This window comes from Caretta caretta, chromosome 1, assembly GCF_965140235.1.
Source record: "Caretta caretta isolate rCarCar2 chromosome 1, rCarCar1.hap1, whole genome shotgun sequence".
NCBI lineage: Eukaryota > Metazoa > Chordata > Testudines > Cheloniidae > Caretta > Caretta caretta.
The window spans coordinates 263,670,246-263,693,302 of NC_134206.1; the positions used below are offsets into that span (position 1 = coordinate 263,670,246).

At 49.7% G+C, this 23,057-nt stretch overlaps 2 protein-coding genes across 11 annotated transcripts in view; one reads left to right on the plus strand and one right to left on the minus strand.

Annotated features, from left to right (window-relative positions):
* LOC142070533 (suppressor of cytokine signaling 1-like) overlaps positions 1 to 872 on the minus strand; it is a 52,111-nt gene extending 51,239 nt beyond the window's left edge. Inside the window, exons 1-2 of one of the 3 annotated variants that reach the window (XM_075124223.1) lie at positions 783 to 872; positions 362 to 491 (exon numbers count right to left, since the gene is read on the minus strand). The gene's annotated coding sequence lies outside the window, so the exon portion shown is untranslated. Of the gene's footprint in view, positions 1 to 361; positions 492 to 651; positions 738 to 782 lie in introns of those variants that run through there. The other 2 variants (XM_075124222.1, XM_075124224.1) reach the window with 2 other exon arrangements.
* SERHL2 (serine hydrolase like 2) lies at positions 479 to 22,709 on the plus strand. 8 transcript variants are annotated; one of them, XM_075124225.1, is made up of 13 exons: positions 479 to 589; positions 3,464 to 3,527; positions 4,465 to 4,614; positions 4,697 to 4,810; positions 8,849 to 8,890; positions 10,320 to 10,339; positions 10,572 to 10,646; positions 12,423 to 12,535; positions 13,125 to 13,204; positions 13,604 to 13,638; positions 15,492 to 15,568; positions 19,367 to 19,457; positions 22,089 to 22,709. In XM_075124225.1, the coding sequence occupies exons 1-13, from the start codon at positions 479 to 481 to the stop codon at positions 22,206 to 22,208; spliced, it is 1,092 nt and encodes a 363-aa protein (XP_074980326.1). In that variant the 3' UTR covers positions 22,209 to 22,709. The 8 variants fall into 8 exon arrangements, with proteins under 8 accessions (XP_074980326.1, XP_074980327.1, XP_074980328.1 ...); XM_075124226.1 differs by having other exon boundaries at positions 22,098 to 22,709; XM_075124231.1 differs by having other exon boundaries at positions 565 to 584.
* Positions 22,710 to 23,057: the final 348 nt, after the last annotated feature.

Below are 23,057 nucleotides of genomic sequence, written 5' to 3' on the forward strand. Positions count from 1 at the left end.
CTGTCAAAGTGCAGACATTTCTGAAAAAAGAAAAGGAGTACTTGTGGCACCTTGGAGACTAACCAATTTATTTGAGCATAAGCTTTTGTGAGCTACAGCTCACTTCATGGGATGCATAAAGTGGAAAATACAGTGAGGAGATTTATATACACACAGACCATGAAAAAATACACATTGTAAGGAGAGTGATCACTTAAGATGCGCTATTACCAGCAGGAGAGTGGGGTGGGGGGAGAGAAAACCTTTTGAAGCGATAATCAAGGTGGGCCATTTCCAGGAGTTAACAAGAACGTCTGAGGAACAGTGCGGGGAGGGAGGAATAAACAAGGGGAAATAGTTTTACTTAGTATAATGACTCAACCATGTCTGAGCCGTGAAGCTGCAGGTCTCAGGTGTGTCCTAGAGGGGGTGCTGCAGGCCAGGCTGTCCTTTGGCTGCCATTGTGCTTCTAGTCAGCAGGGGTGGCTGTTCCTGGGCGATGGGGCGCGCTCCTGGGAAGAGTTTAAAATCAGAACACAGCGATACACACGCCGCGCGGCTGATCCCTTGCAGTCACAAGCGGGCTAATTACGGAGCAAAGGGGGGTGAGGTAATCTCCTTTACTTCCCGGGCTAACTGCTGCTGGTGAGCGGGAAAGGCGTCCACGCTTACCCGGAGCTCTTCACCCGCAGCAGCGGCTGGTCGCATGAAAGATATCCCCTCACCCGCCCGGTCTCGCGCATGTCCTGGGGCTGGCCCAGCGCCAACGACGCTGCATAAAAGGGACCGTGTTTCGTTGGCACCTGCCCGGGGGTCTTACTGCTGCCCGGGCTCAGTTCTTCTTCGGCCGGGGGCCGCCTCCCCTGAAGCGGGCGCGGGCTGCGGCAGGCTTCCCTCGCGCCCTGCCCGGCGCTCGCGGCGCGCTCTTCAAGAGCAGCGGCCGCAGCCCGGAGCCGCGGTGGCCGCGTTTCAGCAGCGGGAGAAACGCCCCCGTTCGACGCGGTGCGCAGAGAAGCAGGCTCCCTTCAGCAAGGACGGGGCCACAGAAACGTAAGGCCCGGTTATCACCGCGCCTGCTGTACATCACTTTTACATCCTCGAGGAGCGCTGGAGAAGGGGCAGGGTTAGGTCCCTTTAAGCGTTGCGTCCACAGGGGGAGGGCACCGTCTCTGTGGTTCCGGCTGCAACTACTAGGAAGCGGCTGTCTCAGTCCTCCCCTCTCTGCACCGAGCCGACTCAGGCCTCGGCCTGTGCAGCTGCTTGTGGCTTTGACGCAGCTGTGTGGACTCCTGGAGGTATGTGAGCAGCCGCTGCACAGGTGCCTTCTGATCTCCTTCCCCCTTGGTGTGGTTCTTACCTAGCTTCCTCCTTTTAGAAATCTCCTCTTTGTACTGACTGAGTGAGGCTAGTCCTGGGGAGGATGCCAGAGCGAAAGCCTGGCTTGTGGTTTCCAGGATAAATAAGGGCTGGGTGGGTAGCAACGGAGTTTCCCACTGTGCCTCAGCCCAGAGGGACCACGGCTAAGGGGTCAGTTCATTCTCCCTGGCGCTCTCAGTCCTTGGCCTGTTTGCGGAGACTGCAAAGGCAGGGGACAGATGGGCAGGAGGCTGGGGTTTGTTATTTGGACTCGTCCTGCTGGGAATCAGACCAGATCCTACCAGAGAGCTTTTGTGAAACAAGTTGGGAATGACTTTGGCCTAATCTGCATTAGAAAAGGTTTGCCGCTACTATAGTTATGCCAGCAAACCCTCCTCGCACAGACCTAGCTTATATTGGCTGGGAGCGTTTTTTGCCAGGCGAGTGTATGCCGCTGGCACTAATGAAATCAGCTATCCTGGTAAAGTCACTTTTTGCCAATATAACTGATTCTACACTAGGGCTTTTGGTGGAATAGAAATGTTGCAAAAAAAATCCCACCCCTAACTGACATTGCTATACTGACAAAAGTTTATAGTACAGCCCTGGTCAAGGATGCATCCAACCAGGGGCTGGAACTGGACCAACACCCTAGTGCTGAGAGGCTGTGTGTCCCTTGTCTCAAGCGGTCTGGCTTCTTGAAGCTTAAGGGCCATGTCTGCAGTGAGGGTAAACTTGCATGTTTGCTTTATACCAGCAAATGTTCTGGCCTTAAGTGTCTTACTCTAGGGGCAGTTCTACACTAGGGACTTCTGCCAGCACAGCTGTTAGTCTGGAGTGTGAAGAGCTGTGATCTGACATAGCTGGGTTGGGAGAAGTCCCTAGGCTAGGTGCAGCTATGCCAGCAAAGGTGTGCCTTGCCCAGTATAGCTTGTTTCACTCATGGGGCGATTTTATTATGTTGGTAACAGCTTTGCCAGTAGAGCTACTGCCACACTAGGAGCGCTTTGCTGGTACGGTGTGCCAGTATCTCTATACCAGTAAGCTTTCCTTCTCCTCGCAAGAATATTATAGAATATTTTGTTTGCTGGTAAGTGGGGCTGAACCACTCTCTGACTTCTCAGACTGAAGATATGTCTACACTGTGGAGACTATGCCAATGTAATGATGTCAGCATAGTCCACTAGCGCAGATGCAGCCTACACCGACAGAAGGAGTTTTTCCATCAGTGTAGGAACACCGCCGCCCTGAATGACATTAGCTCCATTGACAGAGGCCCTCTTCTGTCAACATAGCTGCATCTATACTGGGGGTGTTGTCGGTATAGCTATGTTGGTCGGGGTGTGGTTTTTCCAGACCCCCTGACCAGTGTAGCTATGCCAATATCACTTTTCTGCGTGGGGCCTGGGCTAAGCCTAAAAGGCCTGGGCTCCTCACGCAAGTGCAGCCTCTGCTCTGATATGCTCTTGAATGGGTGGAGAGAGCAGAAAGCCTCTTCCCAGCCCACGCATAGAGCCCAGATGAGGTGGCAGCAATGGGGGAGCAACAATGATCAGGGGATCCTGAGAGCAGAGGTAATAGAGCCTCTGAAATTAATGGAGATTACCATGCCGAGTCAGGTAGTCTGGTCCCATAGCCTCTCTCTGACTGGCCAATACCAGCCTTGGCTCTGTCAATACCCCTCAATCCTTACAGGCACTACTTCCTGCTATTCTAGTTGTGGGATTTCTTCATGCAGCAGCTCTGACATTTCTCATGATCTTCAGCATCTACAGCCATTTCGCAGAAGCAGCTGATTGAATTCAATTAAATGAGACTTCATTGGCATGGCAAGCTATTCAAGTATCCTACATTGTGTCCAGAGGTGTGATGATTTTGCCATGGCGGATAGGGTCTATGGTAGAGGAGCCCATGGTGGATGATGAATAGGGAGCTGTTTCCTTGGAGATGCTAATAAGCACTGTGTGACAGGAGTGTCTTCTGTGACAAGGTCCATGAGGGAGGTGGAACAGACTCCAGGAATCTGGCATCAGGTTCTGGAGCAACTATAGTGCTGAAGGAGAAGGGTCTGGGTCTGCCTCCCCTTGCTCACTGTTTCTAGTAGGCTGTGTTCCCCTTTTCTTCTAAGGCTCCAGGAGACAGAGAAGACGAGATGCCCTCAGTGCTGAAATGGTCTTCTCTGCCAGTGGCAGGTAGGTCTCTGTGTTGCTAACCAAGGGGAATCTACTGCTGAGATCCAGGTTTGATTCCCACTCCAGATCTTCTGTGTCTGTGGCCAGCTGGGTTAGCAGGTGCTGCAGAGCCAGGAGAGGACTGGGAGAGGGGAATTCCTTCTGTTGCTTTATCGTGAACCCCTCCCCTTCCTGGCAGTTAAGGAGCATCACTGGCATGTTGCCCTGGAAGGTGCAGTTGTGCTGATGGTGCTAGCTATCAGACAGGGCAGCTGCAACTGACCTAGAGGAGGGGGAATCCCAAAGGAAAGGCCTCTGGGGGTCAGAACTTACCAGAAAGAAACCCCAAAATAGCTCAGGAAATAACCTCTGTGATTAAAAGGAGTAAGATCCTGGGTCCAGCTCATCACCCACTGGACAGCTGGTGGAACTGGGGGAGCTGGGATGTGGGAGGAAGAGGAGGGACATGAGTGCAAGGCGGTACATGCCCTGGGTGGGGCAAGGACTAGGGAGAGGCCAAGAGCTCGTGGGGTGGGGGTGGCAAACAGTTTTAAAAATTGTATTAAGATGATGATTTTAAAAAGTGAACAGTACAGAGTTTAAGCATAGAAGTTTCTGGTTATCAAGGAATAACGTACAGATTATCAAGGGGTGCAAAGTTCCGTTTAAGATCGGATGGGGTAAGGAATACATAATCTGCAGTATCCCTGATTTAGGGTAAAAGGTTAACGGGTCAAAGTACAGACATTAAGATATGGGGGTATGTTGTTCATATAATGGCTATGTTCAGGTGTGGAGTATAAGCAAAGGCTGGAGTTTGCTAGGTGACTAACAGCTGGCACCTGTGTAACTCTTTACCTGTTCTGAGCGCTGAGTGATGACTCTCACAGCACCCAAACTGAGCAATGAGGCTGCAGCGTTCGGGTGATGTAATTTGCGTTTGTATGTTGTATTTCAGGCATGGTCTCGGAGATGAAGTTCCCAGTTCCTTGGGGCCACATTGCAGCCAAGGCCTGGGGATCCCCGCAAGGCCATCCCATGCTCTGCTTGCATGGCTGGCTGGACAATGCCAACACCTTCAACAGACTCATCCCATTGCTCCCTAAAGGTGGGGCAGATCAGCCTCTGGTTCGCTGTTGTGGGGAGGGAGGCTACTCTGTGACTTACTGTCTCGCCTGCCTCTCTTTCAGATTACTGTTACATGGCCATGGATTTTGGGGGCCATGGCCTGTCATCCCATCGGCCCGCAGGCTTTCCTTACCACTTCCTGGACTATGTGAGCGAGGTCCGCAGGGTGACAGCAGGTGAGCAGGCTGGGAGGACTCGCAGGGCAGGGAGCTTCGTGTTCCTGGCTCCATATCCAAAAAGGACTCCCCTTCCCCTCCTGCTTCCTGTCCCCTCCTCCCCAGGCACCCTAGCAGTGACCAGTTATCCTCTGCTTCCTCCTGGCCTCACCATGATCCATCCTCCGGATAGTCCCCTAGGCCAGACTCCTTCTTGACTTTGGCTTTAGCCAGACTGAGCCCCAGGCTCCCTCAAAGAGCACTTCATCCAGAAAGTGCACTAGGTGCAGAGGGGGGATAATGCTGCTTATCTGGGCTCCAGGCACCATGGGACCCCAGTCAGGAGCTGAGTTTTTGACTGTAGCAGGAGCCAGACCCCTCAGCAACCAAGGTGCAGGCACAAGAGGGTCCCTTCTCAAGAGCTGGAGGTCCACCAGCACCCAAGAGTGGCGCTCTGCACCCGCAGCCTGGATGAAGAGCCCAGTTTCTGACACTTTCTCCAGAGTGAGAAACATGAAACCACGTGATAGAAATAAAACCCCGTAAGAGCAGCAGTTACTGACCTGCTGATGTGTCCGATGGATCTGTGTACTTACTGCCAGGCTCACTCCCTCTTACCAACCCGCCCCCAGGCTTCAACAGTTTGTGCTCTGCTCCCCGGCTCAGACCAGTGTTAGAAGAGTCTCTAAATTCTTCCTACCATACCTTTCCCTGTGGCTCATCAGTGGGTGCATGGAGTCAGTTTTTGTGTTTTACAACAGGGTCAGCCATAAACAAAAGCAGGCGTGACCAGGACTCTGCAAATCCTCCGCGCCACCTGGTCCAATTTCCTGCCTGGTAGTGGAACTGGAAAAGCAGCTGTCTGCTGCTCAGTGCCACCATCCATCTCCCCAGAGACGAAGGAGCACACACCACTTTCCTTTGAAGTGCTGCAGTGCAAACCCTGTCTTGAACATGCCAGGGCACATTTCTAGGAGCAGGATGGATGGGGCTGTAACTTCCAGGCTGATTTCCACAAACCTAAAGGGCTGTTATGAAAATGCATCATGTGATTTAGGATCCTGGCATGCTGAATTATGCCATGGAATTTCACTAAGAGTAATAGTCCTTCCCCTGTACCACGGCCCCATCTGCCCTGTTCCCTATGAATACTCCACAGGAGAGCATTCAGAGGCTCGTTTTTCCTACAGTGCAGAACGCAGCCAGGCTCCTTTGTCTGATTGATGGTCCCAAGGACTTGCCCCAAATGGGAACAGCTGTGGCAGCTGAGATCTGTGAGCCAAAGGGAACTGCCTGGTACCAGCTCACAGGCAGTGAGAAGCTGAGGCAGGAGGAGGTTGGTCCCTCTAAACCTGGCCTATTAATCCATCCTATTTCCTGACGAGGAAGCAAAACATCAGAAAGGCTCTCTTTAGGTCCCTGTGTGTAGGGAAATGGTGAGTTGCAAAACATCACTGCTGCTGTATTTAATCCAGCATCACTTGCCCCATAACCTCAGCCGTGCAGAACACAATGCCATCCACAGCCTCAGAAACAACTCTGACATCATAATCAAAAAGGCTGACAAAGGAGGTGCTGTCGTCATCATGAATAGGTCGGAATATGAACAAGAGGTTGTTAGGCAGCTCTCCAAGACCACTTTCTACAAGCCATTACCCTCTGATCCCACTGAGGGTTACCAAAAGAAACTACAGCATTTGCTCAAGAAACTCCCTGAAAAAGCACAAGAACAAACCCGCACAGACACCCCTGGAAACCCGATCCGGGGTATTGTATCTGCTACCCAAGATCCATAAACCTGGAAATCCTGGACGCCCCATCATCTCAGGCATTTGCACCCTGACAGCAGGATTGTCTGGCTATGTAGACTTCCTCCTCAGGCCCTACGCTACCAGCACTCCCAGCTATCTTTGAGACACCACTGACTTCCTGAGGAAACTACAATCCATCGGTGATCTTCCTGATAACACCATCCTGGCCACTATGGATGTAGAAGCCCTCTACACCAACATTCCACACAAAGATGGACTACAAGCCGTCAAGAACTGTGGCGGTTCAATGACAAGACAGAACACAGCTTTTAGCAAGCAAACGGCTCGTCTGCTAACAGGCTTCTGCCTGTCAGCTTTCCACCTTCCCCTTTATTCTTTCTCTCCCCCCGCGCATTACATTCTCCAACAGATAAAAGGACAGTCTCTACGTAAAAGAATAAATGGACACAAATCTGATGTCAAGAATTATAACATTCATAAACCAGTCGGAGAACACTTCAATCTCTCTGTTCACGCGATTACAGACATGAAAGTTGCGATATTACAACAAAAAAATCTTCAAATCCAGACTCCAGCGAGAGACTGCTGAATTGGAATTCATTTGCAAATTGGATACAATTAATTTAGGCTTGAATAGAGACTGAGAGTGGCTAAGTCATTTTGCAAGGTAACCTATTTCCCCTTGTTTTTTCCTCCCCCCGCCCGACGTTCTTGTTAAACCCTGGATTTGTGCTGGAAATGGCCCACCTTGATTATCATGCACATTGTAAGGAGAGTGATCACTTTAGATAAGCTATTACCAGCAGGAGAGTGGGTTGGGGGGAGGTATTTTTTCATGCTTTGTGTGTATAATAAGATCTTCTAAACTTTCCACAGTATGCATCCGATGAAGTGAGCTGTAGCTCACGAAAGCTTATGCTCAAATAAATTGGTTAGTCTAAGGTGCCACAAGTACTCCTTTTCTTCTGGCTCTGTCAATCTGTTTCTTCACTTCAGCAGGTGGGTGTTGTAGTTGTAAGAATGCTTGATAGAGATCCTGTAGGTATCTGTCTCTGTCTGAGGGGTTGGAGCAAATGCGGTTGTATTGCAGAGCTTGGCTGTAGACAATGGATCGTGTGGTGTGGTCTGGATGAAAGCTGGAGGCATGTAGGTAGGAATAGCGGTCAGTAGGTTTCCGGCATAGGGTGGTGTTTATGTGACCATTGCTTATTAGCACCGTAGTGTCCAGGAAATGGATCTCTTGTGTGGACTGGTCCAGGCTGAGGTTGATGGTTGGATGGAAATTGTTGAAATCATGGTGGAATTCCTCAAGGGCTTCTTTTCCATGGGTCCAGATGATGAAGATGTCATCAGTGTAGCGCAAGTAGAGTAGGGGCATTAGGGGATGAGAGCTGAGGAAGCATTGTTCTAAGTCAGCCATAAAAATGTTGGTATACTGTGGGGCCATGCGGGTACCCATAGCAGTGCCGCTGATTTGAAGGTATACATTGTCCCCAAATGTGAAATAGTTACGGGTGAGGACAAAATCATAAAGTTTAGCCACCAGGTTAGCCGTGACATTATCGGGGATAGTCTAGAGCCAGAAGAGTACCCAGAAGTCACCTACTACAGGACAGGCCTAACAAAGAAAATGTTTGTTCGCCCCTCTGCCATGTACATTGGTCGAACTGGACAGTCTCTACGTAAAAGAATAAATGGACACAAATCAGACATCAAGAATTATAACATTCAAAAACCAGTTGGAGAACACTTCAATCTCTCTGGTCACTCGATTACAGACCTAAAAGTGGCAATACTTCAACAAAAAAACTTCAAAAACAGACTCCAACGAGAGACTGCTGAATTGGAATTCATTTGCAAACTGGATACAATTAACTTAGGCTTGAATAGAGACTGGGAGTGGATGGGTCATTACATAAAGTAAAACTATTTCCCCATGTTTATCCACCCCCACCCTGCACTGTTCCTCAGAGGTTCTTGTCAACTGCTGGAAAGGCCCACCTTGATTATCACTACAAAAGGATTCCCCTCCCCCCACTCTCCTGCTGGTAATAGCTCACCTTAAGTGATCACTCTGGTTACAGTGTGTATGTAACACCCATTGTTTCATGTTCTCTATGTATATAAATCTCCCCACTGAATGCAGCCAATGAAGTGAGCTGTAGCTCATGAAAGCTTATGCTCAAATAAATTTGTTGGTCTCTAAGGTGCCAAAAGTACTCCTTTTCTTTTTGCGAATACAGACTAACAGGGCTGCTACTCTGAAACCAATGTTTTATCTTTTTAGCCTTGAAGTGGAGTCGATTTACTCTGATGGGCCACAGTTTGGGTAAGTGACTCTTGTGCCAATGGCAGTTTGACATCAGCAAACATTGGTGAATGATTAACTTGCATCACTTTCTTTTGGGAGAGAATAGACTGCAGTATTTTCTCTTAAAATGCCGAGCACCCCCCACTTGATGCAATTATGTGGCAAACACCCCATTCGAATTACACACAATCATCTAAGCACTCCTTTAAAAAGAACTAAATGACTAAAAAGAACTCTAGGCCTCTTGAGTACAAGAAAAACAGTCAAAATGCAAAGTGGGTTTTGATCAACACTGCTGTCTTCCTGAGTTGGCAGAGAGCCTGAAACAACGGCTCTGTGAGGTGTAACCTCCTGGAACCCTCTTATTGATCTCATCAGGATGTTAACTTTAAATCCTAAGGATGACACTTTACATATCACTAACTCCTTAGTTGCTCATCACTTTGGGCTTGTCTACACTGACACTTTACTGTGCTGCAACTTTCTCGCTCAGGGCTGTGAAAAAACACCACCCTGAGCGCAGCAAGTTTCAGCGCTGTACAGCGCCGGTGTAGACAATGCCCCAGCGCTGGGAGCTGCGCCTTCCATGGAGGTTTTTTTTTTTTTTCGAGCTCTCTCCCAGCGCTCTGCTGCGACCATACAAGGCACGTTAAAGTGCTGCCGCGTTGCCAGTGTAGACTAGCCCTTTGTCAGATGGGATGGGAAATGGGGTGGGTATGAAGTTCATGGGGGAACTGAGACATGCTGCAGGAAAGGAACGGCTCCCTCTTCTCCCTTCTTCTCATTTTTGCTCTGGAGAAAGAAGGGGAGATACAAAGGGAAGGAGAACAGGAAAGGGAGGGAACACGGAGGAAGCATGGAGGCATAAAGGTGACAGTATTCTCCCCCTGAGTGATGCTGAACGTAACTAACAGGACTTCCTGATATCCTCACTGTTATGACATACAGTCCATATTCTATCCTTGATTGCCATCGGTGGGAGAAATGCTGTGAATTGAGGGGATCAAGTATCCCATAACTTATCCCTCAGGCCACGGACCATAATTAAAAATGTTCCTCTCCCCAGTGGGTTTGACACCCCAGATCTGATCTATCCCTTCTGTGACCACATCTCCCTGGTCCCAAAGCACTGTACCATTTTTGCTGGCAGCTCCCCACTAGCCCGGGCTTCCCGCTGCGGCAGACTGGGTGTGGTGTCTGAAGGGAACTTCCCCACAGCCAGTATCCCTGCCCTATTTCCTACAGTGCCCCCTGCTGGGAGACTCACTGACCTGTGGCTTGGGATTCAAACCTCAGGTGAGATTGTTGCCTCCTTGTCAAGTGAGCGCTTCTAGGCCACCCCACCAAATCTCCCCGGCACCCTCCTGGTAGCTGTCACTCTGGGGAAGGGTGTTGCCCTGTATTGTCTTTACTGTATATAAGCCGAGTGTGGTCCTCTCTCTCACAGGTGGAAGTGTCGCAGGAATGGTGAGTACAGCAGCCTTTATTCATGGGGTTGACTCAGCTGGAAGGGTGATGGCTCCTATAGGCTGGGGGAATTAAGGGGCAGCCTGCATGGGACAGAAACAAATTTGTGTCAAAGATGAGAGGAAGCCCCTCCCAATACAGGACACTTAAGAGAATTGTGTACATTCTGGGCCAGCTAAGAACGTGACCCTTCTCTCTTCCTCCTTCTCACAATATTTCTGACTCTTTCCAGTTCTCCTGCATTTTCCCTGAGATGGTAGATAAGCTGATCCTGGTGGAATCTTATGGCTTCTTCCCAGCTCCTCAGGTTAGATTTTTCCCTTTGGCAGACACAGAAGAGAGAAACGACACGGTAAAGCAAACCCCCTCAGAAGGCTCATTCCTTGTACTGCCACTGGGGGAGCATGTTTCTCAGTGGTCTTCCCTTCAGGAGGTCATGGGCCCATTTCCGATTGCAGCGGGTAAAGGAACAAGAGGTTGAGAGATGTAAGACAACTAGAACAGTTCCCATCTTTTCCCCAGGCACAGTGCTGGTCAGAACAGATCTAAATGAACAATAAATGTCTGGAGCCACCTGGGGCTTCAGGAGTTCATAGTGAAAAAACAATGCTCTTGTTTGTTATTCGTAATCATGTTCCTTAGGGTAGTACCTAAGGGCTAACCAGAAATGGGGCCCCATTGTGCTAGGCCCTGGACAAACACAGTAGCAGACTGTCCCAGGGCTGGATGGCTCAGGGAACTGATGATGGGGCATGAAGACTTTCATTTCTAGTTCAGTGGTTCCAATCTGATCAGATTCAGTATTGCCAACCCCAAATGTTCAAAAATCACAAGTCACCAAAAACCATGAGGTTGGCTTTAGAATCATGGGATGATGTAAAATAATAGATTTGGTGTTTTTTATTTGCCTTTTGCTTTCTGAGTTTTTAGGCTGCACTGCAGTGTGTGTGTGTGTGTGTGTGTGTGTGTGTCACATTTTGAAGCTTTCTCCACAACCACAAGGGCTAGAAACTTTTCTTTAAGAACAAAGACTGAAATCCTCACATAGCCACTTGGCTCCAGGAGCTGGGGTTTTAAGGAAAACAAGAATTATCACAAGACTCTTGACAAAACCGTGAGAGTTGGCAACACTTTTGAAACATAGCCTCTCTCCGGGTATGTCTATAGTACAGAGCCTATGTCAGCACAGCCACTTAGTGTAGGTGTAGCATACGCCAATGGGAGTTTTTCTTTCAGAGTAGGAACGCCAGCTCCCTGACAACATTAGCCATGTTGACAGAAGCCCTCTTCTATCGACATAGTTGTGTCCACACTGGGAGGTTTGTTGGCATAGCTATGCTAATCAGGGGTATGGTTTTTTTCACACCCCAACTGATGTAGCTTTGCCAACATCACTTTTAAGTGAAGACCAAGCCTCTGCGCACACAATCCCTTGCATGCTCAAATTTCACAGTCACTTGTGCCAGGGCAGAATTTACTTGTTCCAAACCCATCTGGACACAACAGTGAAGTGCAGGTTAATCGCAAATGGGCTCTGAAGGTGTAAATTCTCCACTTGTCTATACATGCACGAAGTTGTACAGATGGGGACCATTCTGAGGCCCTTTGACAATGTCACCTTAGGGCCATTCCTTTCACATAGGTCACCAAAATAGTCATTGGAAAGGATTTGGTGGATCTCATTCCAGTTCCTAGTGGGACAGGCATTCACCCCACACCAATGACCATCACCACTAATTGGCTCTCTTGCTGGCAGGGTCAGGACAAAGGCCCAGGATTAGGTAGGGAAAGGACGTTGAACTCTCCTCTTCCCTCTAGAGATGAGCCATCCAAGTCAGAGGTGAGATACTAAAGAATTCATAGTATTTTGTTCGTAAGAGGAGTAGTGTCCTTGGCAATAATTTGTCCTTCCCTGATCACCACTTCCACTGCTGTATAGTGCTGCCATTCACTCCACCCCAGCATCCATGGTTGTTGTTCAGATGAGCTGTATGTAGTTGGTAAAGTGCTTTGAGATCTTTCAGGGTGAAAGGTGCTATAGAAACATAAAATCACTTCTGTTGCCCCCATCTCTGATTTCTAGGAAAGTGGCGCATGGTTGGACTCTAAGAGGAAGGTGATTGAAAGTCTCCTGAGTCTGGAGGAGAACAAGCCCCAGCCCCCTAAAGTACGCAGTCCCCAAGAAGCGCTGCAGAGGTGGGTGTCCCCCCCCCGCCCCATCTTTGGTCTCTGTTGGAGATGGTGCCACCTCTGCTCTCACAGAGCTCTTGCAGTAGGTGGCTGTTCTCCTGGACAGAATTCTTGGGGGCCAGAACCATGAGATGCAGCTGACCCCTTTGTACTTTCCCCTCCCTTCAAAATCCATAATTCATTTTCTTCCAGAATCTGAGCAGGGGCTTGTACCCCACTGCCAGCCTCCTGCTTCCTGTGGGACTGGAATATGTTGGCTAATGTGCAAGAGCTGAACTACTGTCACTTGTCGTAGTTAGGTTTCAGAGTAGCAGCCGTGTTAGTCTGTATTTGCAAAAAGAAAAGGAGTACTTGTGGCACCTTAGAGACTAACCAGTTTATTTGAGCATAAGCTTTCGTGAGCTACAGCTCACTTCATCGGATGCTCACGAAAGCTTATGCTCAAATAAACTGGTTAGTCTTTAAGGTGCCACAAGTACTCCTTTTCTTCTTCCTAGTTAGGTTGTTTGCCTCCCACCTCTCTCTCTCTATCATCCTCTCTGTTGATGCCTTCCACCCCCTACTTCTCCAACAGCACATGCTGTGTCTTCCCCAGGCTATTACAAGCCAACAGTCACCTGACAGAGGAGAGTGGGAGGATCTTACTGCAGCGAGGAGCGACTGAGGTGCTGGGAGGTGAGATGCCTCAGCTGCTCAGGGAAGTGATGGCCAGCTGGCTACAGAGCCATGCTGCCTTTGGGCTTAAAGGCATGGGGAGTGCCATCTGCTCCCTGGCCTACGCCCAAGGCCTGGGGTAGCCTGGGTGTGAAGAGCCCCTGAGGTTTGAAAGAGTGACTACATTTGGAGGGTGGAGCTTCCTGTACCTGACAACTGAGGTCCAAGCCCACCTTTCCCTTCAGGCCATGGGGCTTGATTCATTTAACACTTGAGAAAAAAGAAGAAACCTCCAATCCATCGTTCCTCCCCTTCCCCCTAGATATGATCCTGGGTAGCTAAAAAGCAAAGGGGGAGCTGGAACCCCTTGTGAATTCCTACCCTATGGGGTGTAAATAACACTCTCTCCTTTCTTCCCAGGCCTGGTGTATAACAGAGACATGAGAGTCCTTAAGGTGAGTGCTGACGTTCTCTCTTGCCCCTTACTCTGACGGGGCCCTTTGCTGAGAGGGAAAAGACCTTCCCGTTTTAGGTCACATTGCATCTGGGTTCCATTTACCACCACCCTAAACCCCAAGCCATAGGTGCTGGAACTAGGGGTATGGTTTCTATTATATCCAGGGTTTACAGTTTGATTCAATGGCTCTCAGCACCCCCACTATACAAATTGTTCCAGCACCCCTGCCCCAGGCTTGTTCAGTGCTTTCCCCCCAGTTTTAAGTTATATAAGTGGCAAAGTTTCCTTGGAGAGACTGTTTTACACTCCAATAGGTTGAATTTACTGTACAGCTTTGAAACCCCACTGCAGTTAATGGGATTTCCTAAGCAGAGCAAGTTAGACCCTTTCAGATCTGACTGAACAAGTCCTCTCCTTCCCTATCCTAAGTTCCGGGAGAGTGGGAGGGTGCTTAGGGGCAGCTTTTCAGCTTGTTTTCCCTTTTTGTGGGGTTGTCTTGGAAGAAGGGGGAGAGGGCAGGAGTTGGGTGATCAGATATCCTACACCTTGTTGGACAGTCTTGCCTTTCAACGAGTCAGGTCTGCCCTACAATACAGACCTATATCGGACTAACTACGTCACTCAGGGGTGTGAAAACTCCACATCCCTGAGCAATGTAGTTATACCAACCTAACCCCCAACATAGACAGCCACTGACGTAGCTCTTGCCTCTCAGGGAGTGGATTAACTAAACCGATGAGCGCTCTCTCCCATCATCTTAGAGCGTCTTCATCAAAGCGCTGACGCATTTTAAATGTAGACGTGCCCTCGGTCCTTATTCTGTCTGCCCTAAGGTACGGAGCCAAGCAAGAGATTCAGCCAGCCTTTTTTAGGAAAGGCTTTCTCTAAAACCTTTCTTTACGAACAACTTTGTGTGAATGGGGTATAACTAGTCACGCAATCTCTCAGAATCACTCTGGGGCCTAGGTAGCCTTGTATGTGAGACATGCACTAGAAATGCTCAGAACTGAGACTGTTCTCATTCTTGAACATATTACAGCACTTGGCTTTGATGTACTGGTGTTAGTGCAATTTTGAAAAACTACTGGGTAGAAAGAAGTGCCTTGTTTCATAGCTCCAGACACCTTGTTGCCCTAACAAGATCACAAGGGTCTTTCACGTATCATGGTGGGCCTGCAGCTTGGATGGAGAGATCTGGGCTAGCTTTAATCTAGCTAGCGCAGCAAAAAAACGGCAGTGAAGAGACGGCAGCACAGACCCCAGCATGGGCTAGGGTGCGAATACATACTTAGAATCCAGACAGGCTTGTACAGCCTGCGCCACTGTCTGTGTCATAGAATCATAGAATATCAGGGTTGGAAGGGACCTCAGGAGGTCATCTAGTCCAACCCCCTGCTCAAAGCAGGACCGATTCCCAATTAAATCATCCCAGCCAGGGCTTTGTCAAGCCTGACCTTAAAAACTTCTAAGGAAGGAGATTCCACCACCTCCCTAGGTAACCCATTCCAGTGTTTCACCACCCTCCTAGTGAAAAAGTTTTTCCTAATATCCATCCTAAATCTCCCACACTGCAACTTGAGAATAGTCTAGATCCAGCCACATCTTCCCTGCATTTTTAGTCACACTAGCTAGATTAAAGTTAGTGTGCATGTCAGTATGTGCCCTGCAATCTAGACCCACACTGCAAAACCCTGTTGCACTGATGGTAAGCCCCACCCAGGCCCTAGCATAGCCAATAGGGTGTAGTGTCAAATGTCAGATTCCCTGCCAACCGGGGAGTGCATTGCCCCCCAACCCCACCCCCCTGGAATTTACTGATGGCTGTGTCTCCATTTGTCTTTGCATCTGCAGCACAATCTAGACCCCCTGACTCTGGAGCAGTTTGTGAGCTTCTTGAGAAAAATCCAGGCCAGTGTCCTAATGATCATGTGAGTGAAGCACAAGCATAATCAATACCTACCATCGGCCCCTTTCCATGTGCCGACGCCCAGGGTGTGTGTGCACTGCAGGGAAGGTGTGAATAAAAACCTTTTCCATGTGTGGAAGGTAGAGTTAAGGATTTAATACTGATAGGAATTAAATAAGCTTGGTGTATAACAGCTCCATGACACCCTGCCAAACACAAACAAAGCTAGCCCCCTGCTCAGCTGCTTTTGACAGGGCGGTAGTCCCACTTCCTGGAGCAAGCCTCATTCCCCTTCCATGGGTTCCTTCACCTACTCCACGGCAGGTGTGTGTTCACCTACAGAAAAGTGCATGGACACCAGTTCTCTCTTGCTTGCTGATCCCTCATAATTAAGGCTACGTTTTAGTCATGGGTATTTTTAGTAAAAGTCATGGACAGTCACAGGGAGTAAACAAAAATTCACAGGCCGTGACCTGTCCATAACTTTTACTATATACCGCTAACTAAAACTTGGGCCAGGGGCCCGTGGGGGCTCTGGGGGGAGGGGGGTCCGGGGCACTGCTGGGGGTGGTGGCCCAGGACCCCCCCTGGGTGGGGTGGGGGTGGGGGGGCACGGCAGGCAGTGGCACACAGTCCAGGGCCCCTACTGGGGGCGGGTTGGCTGGGCTCACAGGCTCCCTACCTGGCTCCCCATGTCCCTGCAGTTTCTAGGCGGTGGAGGGGCCAGGGGGCTCTGTGCACTGCTCCCACCACAAGTGCCGGCTACGCAGCTCTCATTGGCTGGGAACACCAGCCAATGGGAGTTGCGGGGGCAGGGTCTGCGGGCGCGGGCAGAGCCCCCTGGCCCCTCTGGCTAGGAGCTGCAGGGCCATGCCAGCGGGAGCTGGGGAGCCTCCGACCCCGAGGTAAGCACCCCCCCCCCCCACTTCCCAACCCCCTGCCCCTAGTCTGGAGCCCCCTCCCACACACCCAAACTGCTGCTGGCCCAGAGGCTGCCTGGCTCAGGCAGCCCCTGAACCAGCACCAGCTGCTGCAGAAATCACGAAAGTGATGGAATCCGTGACCTCCATGACAGACTTACAGCCTTACTCATTACTAACAGGAAGAAGCTGAGTCAAGGAGCCCTTCACAACTGGCTAGCACTGCTGGACACTCAGGGAGGGAGAGTTTCTAGACTGTCAGAGAGAACCCCCAGTGTAGTATTCATGCTTCTTCTGATCATCTACCCCATGGGAAGCCTGCACTTCCCAACCCATGCAAGGGGCTGCCACCATCACTCCTGTTAAAGGTGGATTTTCTTATCCTTTGTCCCAAGGCTCAGGCTTTCTTCCCCTTCTGCAGGATTCTCCCCACTTTCTTGGAGACTCCTGCTCACTGGGTCTTTCAAAGCTTGTATTGTGCACTTGTGTGCACAGGCTCCCAAGGGGTCACTAATGTGGGCCCTATGCTGTAACCTTTGTTACCCTGCTCAGAAACGGGAGCGAGAGAGAGAAATACTTGCAGTGGAGCACTCGTGGTGGAAAGACCCATTGTATAACGTTGCTCAATTCCTGTGGTGTGTATGTTTCACTCCCACCTGCTGCTCTCTGCTGCCAGCTTGCTCCTCCTCTCAATCCAACCCAGCCCAACTCCCAGTTCACCCTGGCACCGCATGAGTGGGCTGGAATAACAGTGGGAGAAGCCTGATTTATAAAAGAGCAGGTGCGTGTGTGTGTGAAATGACCAAAGATTCTAAAATGGCTGAGTAGGAGAGCTGCTTTCTGGAGTCTGCCTTTAACAAGAAAAATAAGCACACAGCTCTCATCCAGTCTGGATTGCATGCATCTTAGAGCATTATGGCAATGAACTATCAACTTTACTCTAGGCACTACCGTAATACAAATAATAATATTTTCAAAATAGTAGGGGAAAGTTTGTTTCTCTCTTTTCTTATCCTTCTACGGGGATCTCTTTCATAAGGGGAGGAGGCACTAAACACGGCAATGCAGACACAAAGTGCGGGTAATAAAGTTAAATAACACTATTGGGCCCTACGCTAATAGCAATAAGCCACCCTCAGGTGTGTATGAAAGAAGGGTGTCAGTGCATTTCTCAGGTTTAGGTGACACACACAGACATCTGAGGCTGGTGCAATAACCTGCTAGGGTGCCCCCCGTGATGGCTTATTGCTGTGATCAATGGCAATGTCTCACAAGGGAAGCTTTCGGAGAGGAGCTGGTGTTAAACTCAGATGTAGAACAGGTGGCAGACAGCACACTGAAGACCTAGCACTGCTCCCCTTGAAGTGTATGACAGAGATATTCATGTCACTGGGAGCCCAACTGGGCCCTAAGTGTATAGATTATACTGTACCAACTAATAGTGAGGGAGGATGAGGCAACCCAAGAAGGAGACACTAAGGAGTTAGCTCGGAAGTGGATCTCCTTATAATAATACCTACCTCTTTTATAAAGCACTCATCATCAGTAGATCTTAAATGCTTTACAAAGGAACTTAATATCATAATATCAAGAAACCTGAGAAGGTCTTTAAAACTCTGCCTTTAACTACTTCTCATTGCCTAATTCTCTCTCCACCAGTGAGGCTAGCCTGGCTTACCCGTATCCCCACTCCTCCCAGGGTTGGAAAACCCATCCCCAAAACTAATCTAAAACTATTACCACTGCCTCCCTCAAAGCTCTCAGCTGCCCACTTTTATCACAGCTCCTCTAAGAAGAGGCAGCTGGGCATAAATTGATGATAATTTAAACAAGGCAAAACGAGTAAATTATAAACATTATATTCCCCTGCTCACTTCTGTATGTTGCTCCTCTTCTTAAAGGACAAGATCTGCAGGGCTGATGTCATGTCCACTTAACCTGTCTCTCATCAGATTGGGACCTCAGAGCACCTCTTTAAAATATAAAATAAAACCCCACTAGAAGTTGAGGGGGGAAATGGAGGAGGAGAAACTAACTGCAGAGCTGGCTTAGCCTCCTTCTGTTACAGAAATAGAACCCTGGGCACTTTTACCTCAGGAGAACATGTTCTTAAGTGTCTAGCTGTTTCTTCTGGATCCAGTAGAAACCAAGAACATTCTGGAGACATCTTGAAAATGTGGGGCGGGAGAGGACTTGTAATCTCACATTGCACCACCTTGTGGAAGAAATGCAGTGTTACAGCCTCCCATAATCGTTAAAACTGGGAAACTGCAAAAAACTGGACTTGTTTGTGGGGTTTGTTTTGTTCTCTCTAATTTGTCTGTTTTTGCATTTCCTGAGTGGCTGCTCTTGTAGCCCCTTGTGCCCTACTGGCCAGAGGAGGCTAATGCCGGGGATTGTTTAATGGATAAAACCAAACATGCACGTGCACAAAGGGGGGAGGAGGGGAAGCCACCAGGGAGAGATGGAAGGGCTGCTTGGGTGAAAGCACCAATTAAGCTGGGTTTCAGACCCTAAGCAAAGCTGTCCTGGCCTTGGCTCTCCTAAGAACTTGACCTTCACATAACTGAGCCCTGGGAAGGGTAATTTCCTGAGCTTATGCACCATGATCAATCCACTCTTTCAGCAGGGGCTTTGATAGATAATGGACCCCTGAGTTTGGTCCTTCCTCTTCTCACTCAACTAAGTGAGTCTAACCCTTGGTGTCCACAACACGGTCATATAGTCCAGTCCCAGCCTACACATATGTGACTCTGGAAAGCAAGATGAGCTGGTTCAGTTTCTCTGACTGTGTCTTGTCTCTGTGATTCGCGTCTCAGGGAAGGAGAGCAGCTAAGATCTGTGGAGATGTGGCCCAAGACACACTGTGTGTTACATGGAACTTTGTGATTGTTTTCTAGAGCACAGGATGGAATATTTAATCCTGAAGCTGAAAACATGAGCCGGTACTTTGTGAAGCCCCTGCAGGAAGCATTCCAGTCCAACCTGAAGGTGAGAGCAAGCACCAGCCAGACATGCCCAGTCACTGCGGGTTTGTGCACACAGGGAAATAGCATTCTGGAGTCGGACACTCTTATTCCAAAATAAGCATCCACCTGGGGAGTTCTACTGGACTAGCTTTAGTGCCTTAAGCTCACACCCTTCATCGTTCTGGTTGTCTCCTTTATTTGAAGCATTAGGCTGCCCCACTTAGCAACTGTGAGGCCAAGTCCTTCTCCACTTCCAGTTATTCCCACCCTCACCAGCAGCCTGATGCCTCAAATGAAGGAGATCCCCTGCCCCCTCAGAGGGTGCGTCAGACAATCTGCCACCCTAGGCACTACATCAGTGCTCCGCCTACCCCATGGTTACAATTCCTTAACATAGGCAGAGCCAGGTTTGTACCATTTTTGATGAGGCTAAGCCCACAGCAGGGGACTTGTGAGGGGGGCAAGGGGGAAGCCCCCATTTAGGCACAAAAATTGAAAATAAGGGCACAAGGTAAAGTCTCGTCTACATGCATTGGATAAACCTCTGGGGCTAAGCCTGGCTATAGCCCTGGCCTGGGTGGGTGTATGAGTAAGTGACCCCAGCCCAGGGTCTGATATAAAGATGTGTAGGACCTAAAGGACTCCTTTGGAACAGCACCCACATTTCAAAGGGGACACCCCATGCAGAGACAGGAGTGACTCCCTGCAACTTCCTGACTGACCCCCCCCCCCCCTTCAGGGCCACGGTGCAAAACGTAAAGCAGTGTGCTCCTCCATAAATAGGCTGCCCTGGAAGGATCCAGCACTGGGATTCCCCCATCCTGAGGAACCAGCAGCCCTGCGTTAGGGATCTAGCTGAGAGCACCGTGTGCTGGGACTCGTGGCATAGGGGTCCATCCATCCGCCCTCCCCCAAGCAAACCCTTCTGGGTGTCAATCCAAAGGGAACCCTACGTTTCAGGGGGAGTTGCACCAGGCCAGTGGGGACTCCCAACATGAAGGCACGGGGCGTGGGGGTATGCAGTACATGGGTGGAACAATGTATCATTGCTGTGTACTGTATTGTTTGTTTAAAACTTATACTGTGTGTGTATAGATATATATATTTCCCTGGAACCTAGCCCCCCCCTCCCCCACTTTACATTAATTCTTATGGGGAAATTGGATTCACTTATTTCGCTTAAAGTAGCATTTTTCAGGAACATAACTATAACGTTAAGTGAGAAGTTACTGTAGGTTAGTATTTGTATGGGAGAGCTGCATAGACCAAACAATGGTGGGGGATAGTAAAGGGAGACTGGAGTCTGGATGAGTGGGACTGGGAGGCCAGGACCTGGGTGTCTGTGAAGACTAGGATAGAGAGGAGACAAATGGGGTATGGAGGGTGGGGTAGGAAAACAGGGTCAGGGAGCAGCTCCTGGGGCTCCTACTCCTGGTGGGGAGAGTAGGAGGACATGGTGAGGTGGGGCAAACCTCAGCGGGTAAGGAGGACTGGGGAAAGGGACAGACCCCAGGGGATCAAGGGCTTGGAAATTGGAAGGAAGTTCGGGGAGCAAAGCCCTGACCATCCTGGACCCTTTGAGGGAGCCCCCCAGTCTGAAGCCCCTACTTCACCCTCCCAGCTGGCAATCCTGAGGCCCTTGAGTGATGGATCCAACCTGCTTCCCAGATGAGCCACCGTGCCCTTTCAGCAGCCAGCAGGTGAGAGTTCAGCTGCTGGCATGAAGCAGAGTGGGACCCAGGGGCTAGCCAGGCCAGGCTGCAGCTTGCTCCAGCCCAGCCAGGTTTTAAAAGTGCCTCAGGGGAGGGGGCAAGCTCTTTGGCCTCTGTCTCCAGTGCTTATGGGGGCAGATGAGCTGGGATAGATAGGGGGCAGAATGCCAGGTGGAAGATGGGCTAGCTACATAGGACGGAGATCAGGGACAGGAAGGCTAGGATGGTGGGGGGGTTAGGATATGGGAAAATGGGGGCAGGATCCCAGGCGGGCAGGGGTATCTGGGGTTGGAGTAGACACCAAGGATAGAGAGGAACAGGAGACTAGGACAGGAGGGGCAGGCAGGGGGTGCCACATACCTGCCACTGGGGGCCCCCTCATTCTTTGGCTCATCCAGGGACAGGCCACCAGGGGCTAAGATGAGCCCTCCAGCTACATGGTCTGTGGCTCATGTGCTAATGTGCCCAGGGTGCTGCTGACATGCATTAACAGTTTGTCTTGTTTCAAAGCACATTAACAAGATCAAAGTGCTTTAAGGAACCAATAATGGATGCAGGATCCACAGACAGCCCACACCGCAGCAGTTAGTGTGGGGCAGATTACACCCCGGCATGCGGTGAATCTGCTGCCCTAAGCAGCTGCCTCAGTTGCCTGCCCCTACTGCAGCCTCTGTCCCCATGTTTAGTACTACTCATTGCAGAAGCCATCTCCCTGTCCAACTCAGTTATCATTTGACAACCTTGCAGAATGAGATGATTATGCTTATTTTAATTTGCATGTCCACAGCATCTGCTAATGAAGTTATCCCTTTCTTCAAGAAAAGCATTTAGCCTCAGCATTTAGCTTGATGACTTCCTGTTGCAGTGAGTTCTACAGACTGTGTGGAGAAGTATTTCCTCCAGTTCACGTCTCCGTGTTCTCTCTCTCTGCCTCTCTCTAGCACTTCCAGTTAGCCAAGGTGACTGGTAATCATTTTGTCCACCTGAATGACCCTGAAGTAGTGGCTGGGCTCATCAACATCTTCCTAAAGAGGGACCAGAGCTCCAAAGCCAGGCTGTAGCCTGGATTCCTGCATCAGGGCTTGGCTCCCAGCTTCTCAGGGAAGACAGCAGCAGTGACAAGAGGACAAGGAGCTTAATAGTCTTGCATGCAAGATGAGACAACACCACACCGTTACCTGGCTGGACCCTAAAGTTTTCCTCATTATATGGTTTTCATCCTTTTGAGCCCAGTGGCTTGGAATGGCAAAAGAACCTGTCTAAGCAAACAGGTGCTGAGGACTCTTCTCAAAGAAGAGCGGCGCAAATTGTTTTGTGTTCAAAAGGAGATGGGGAGGAGTCCCTCCTCATGCCTCCACTTCACAGGTTACGGCAGCAGCTTCTGGATTTAAGGTCCCCTTTCCTGTTAAACCTGGTGCAGTCTGATCAGCAGGAAGCAAACCCCCTTGCTTTGTTCTGATGATGTGCTGCCTTGGAAAGGACTGGGAGGGGTAAACCAGGCACTTCAGGCACCACTACTGACAGCTTATGATATACATAAACACTATATCTATACCCAAGAAGTGAGTTCTTTGATATTGTATAACATTCCACCTCTCTTCACCCTGTTACTGCCTCCTACAACAATTCTGCATCGCTCTTGTTTCATTGAGCATTTTAGCCAGGACTGACATGAATTTATTCTGGCACCAGCTGCAGTCTCAGCTGCTGGGTGCACAATGCAGGTTCTGCTCCTTAGCAAGTTACAAGAGATACGGGGGGGGTTGGAGGAAAGAATACCAAGACTAATTGAGTTCCATGAATCAATGTTCATGCAGGGCCAAGACACCAGAGCACTTCTTGCACTGGGAAAGGCTGCTGCAGCTTGCCCTTTCCCAGAAGGCAGGTGTCAGGGGCATCTGAGGAGAGTA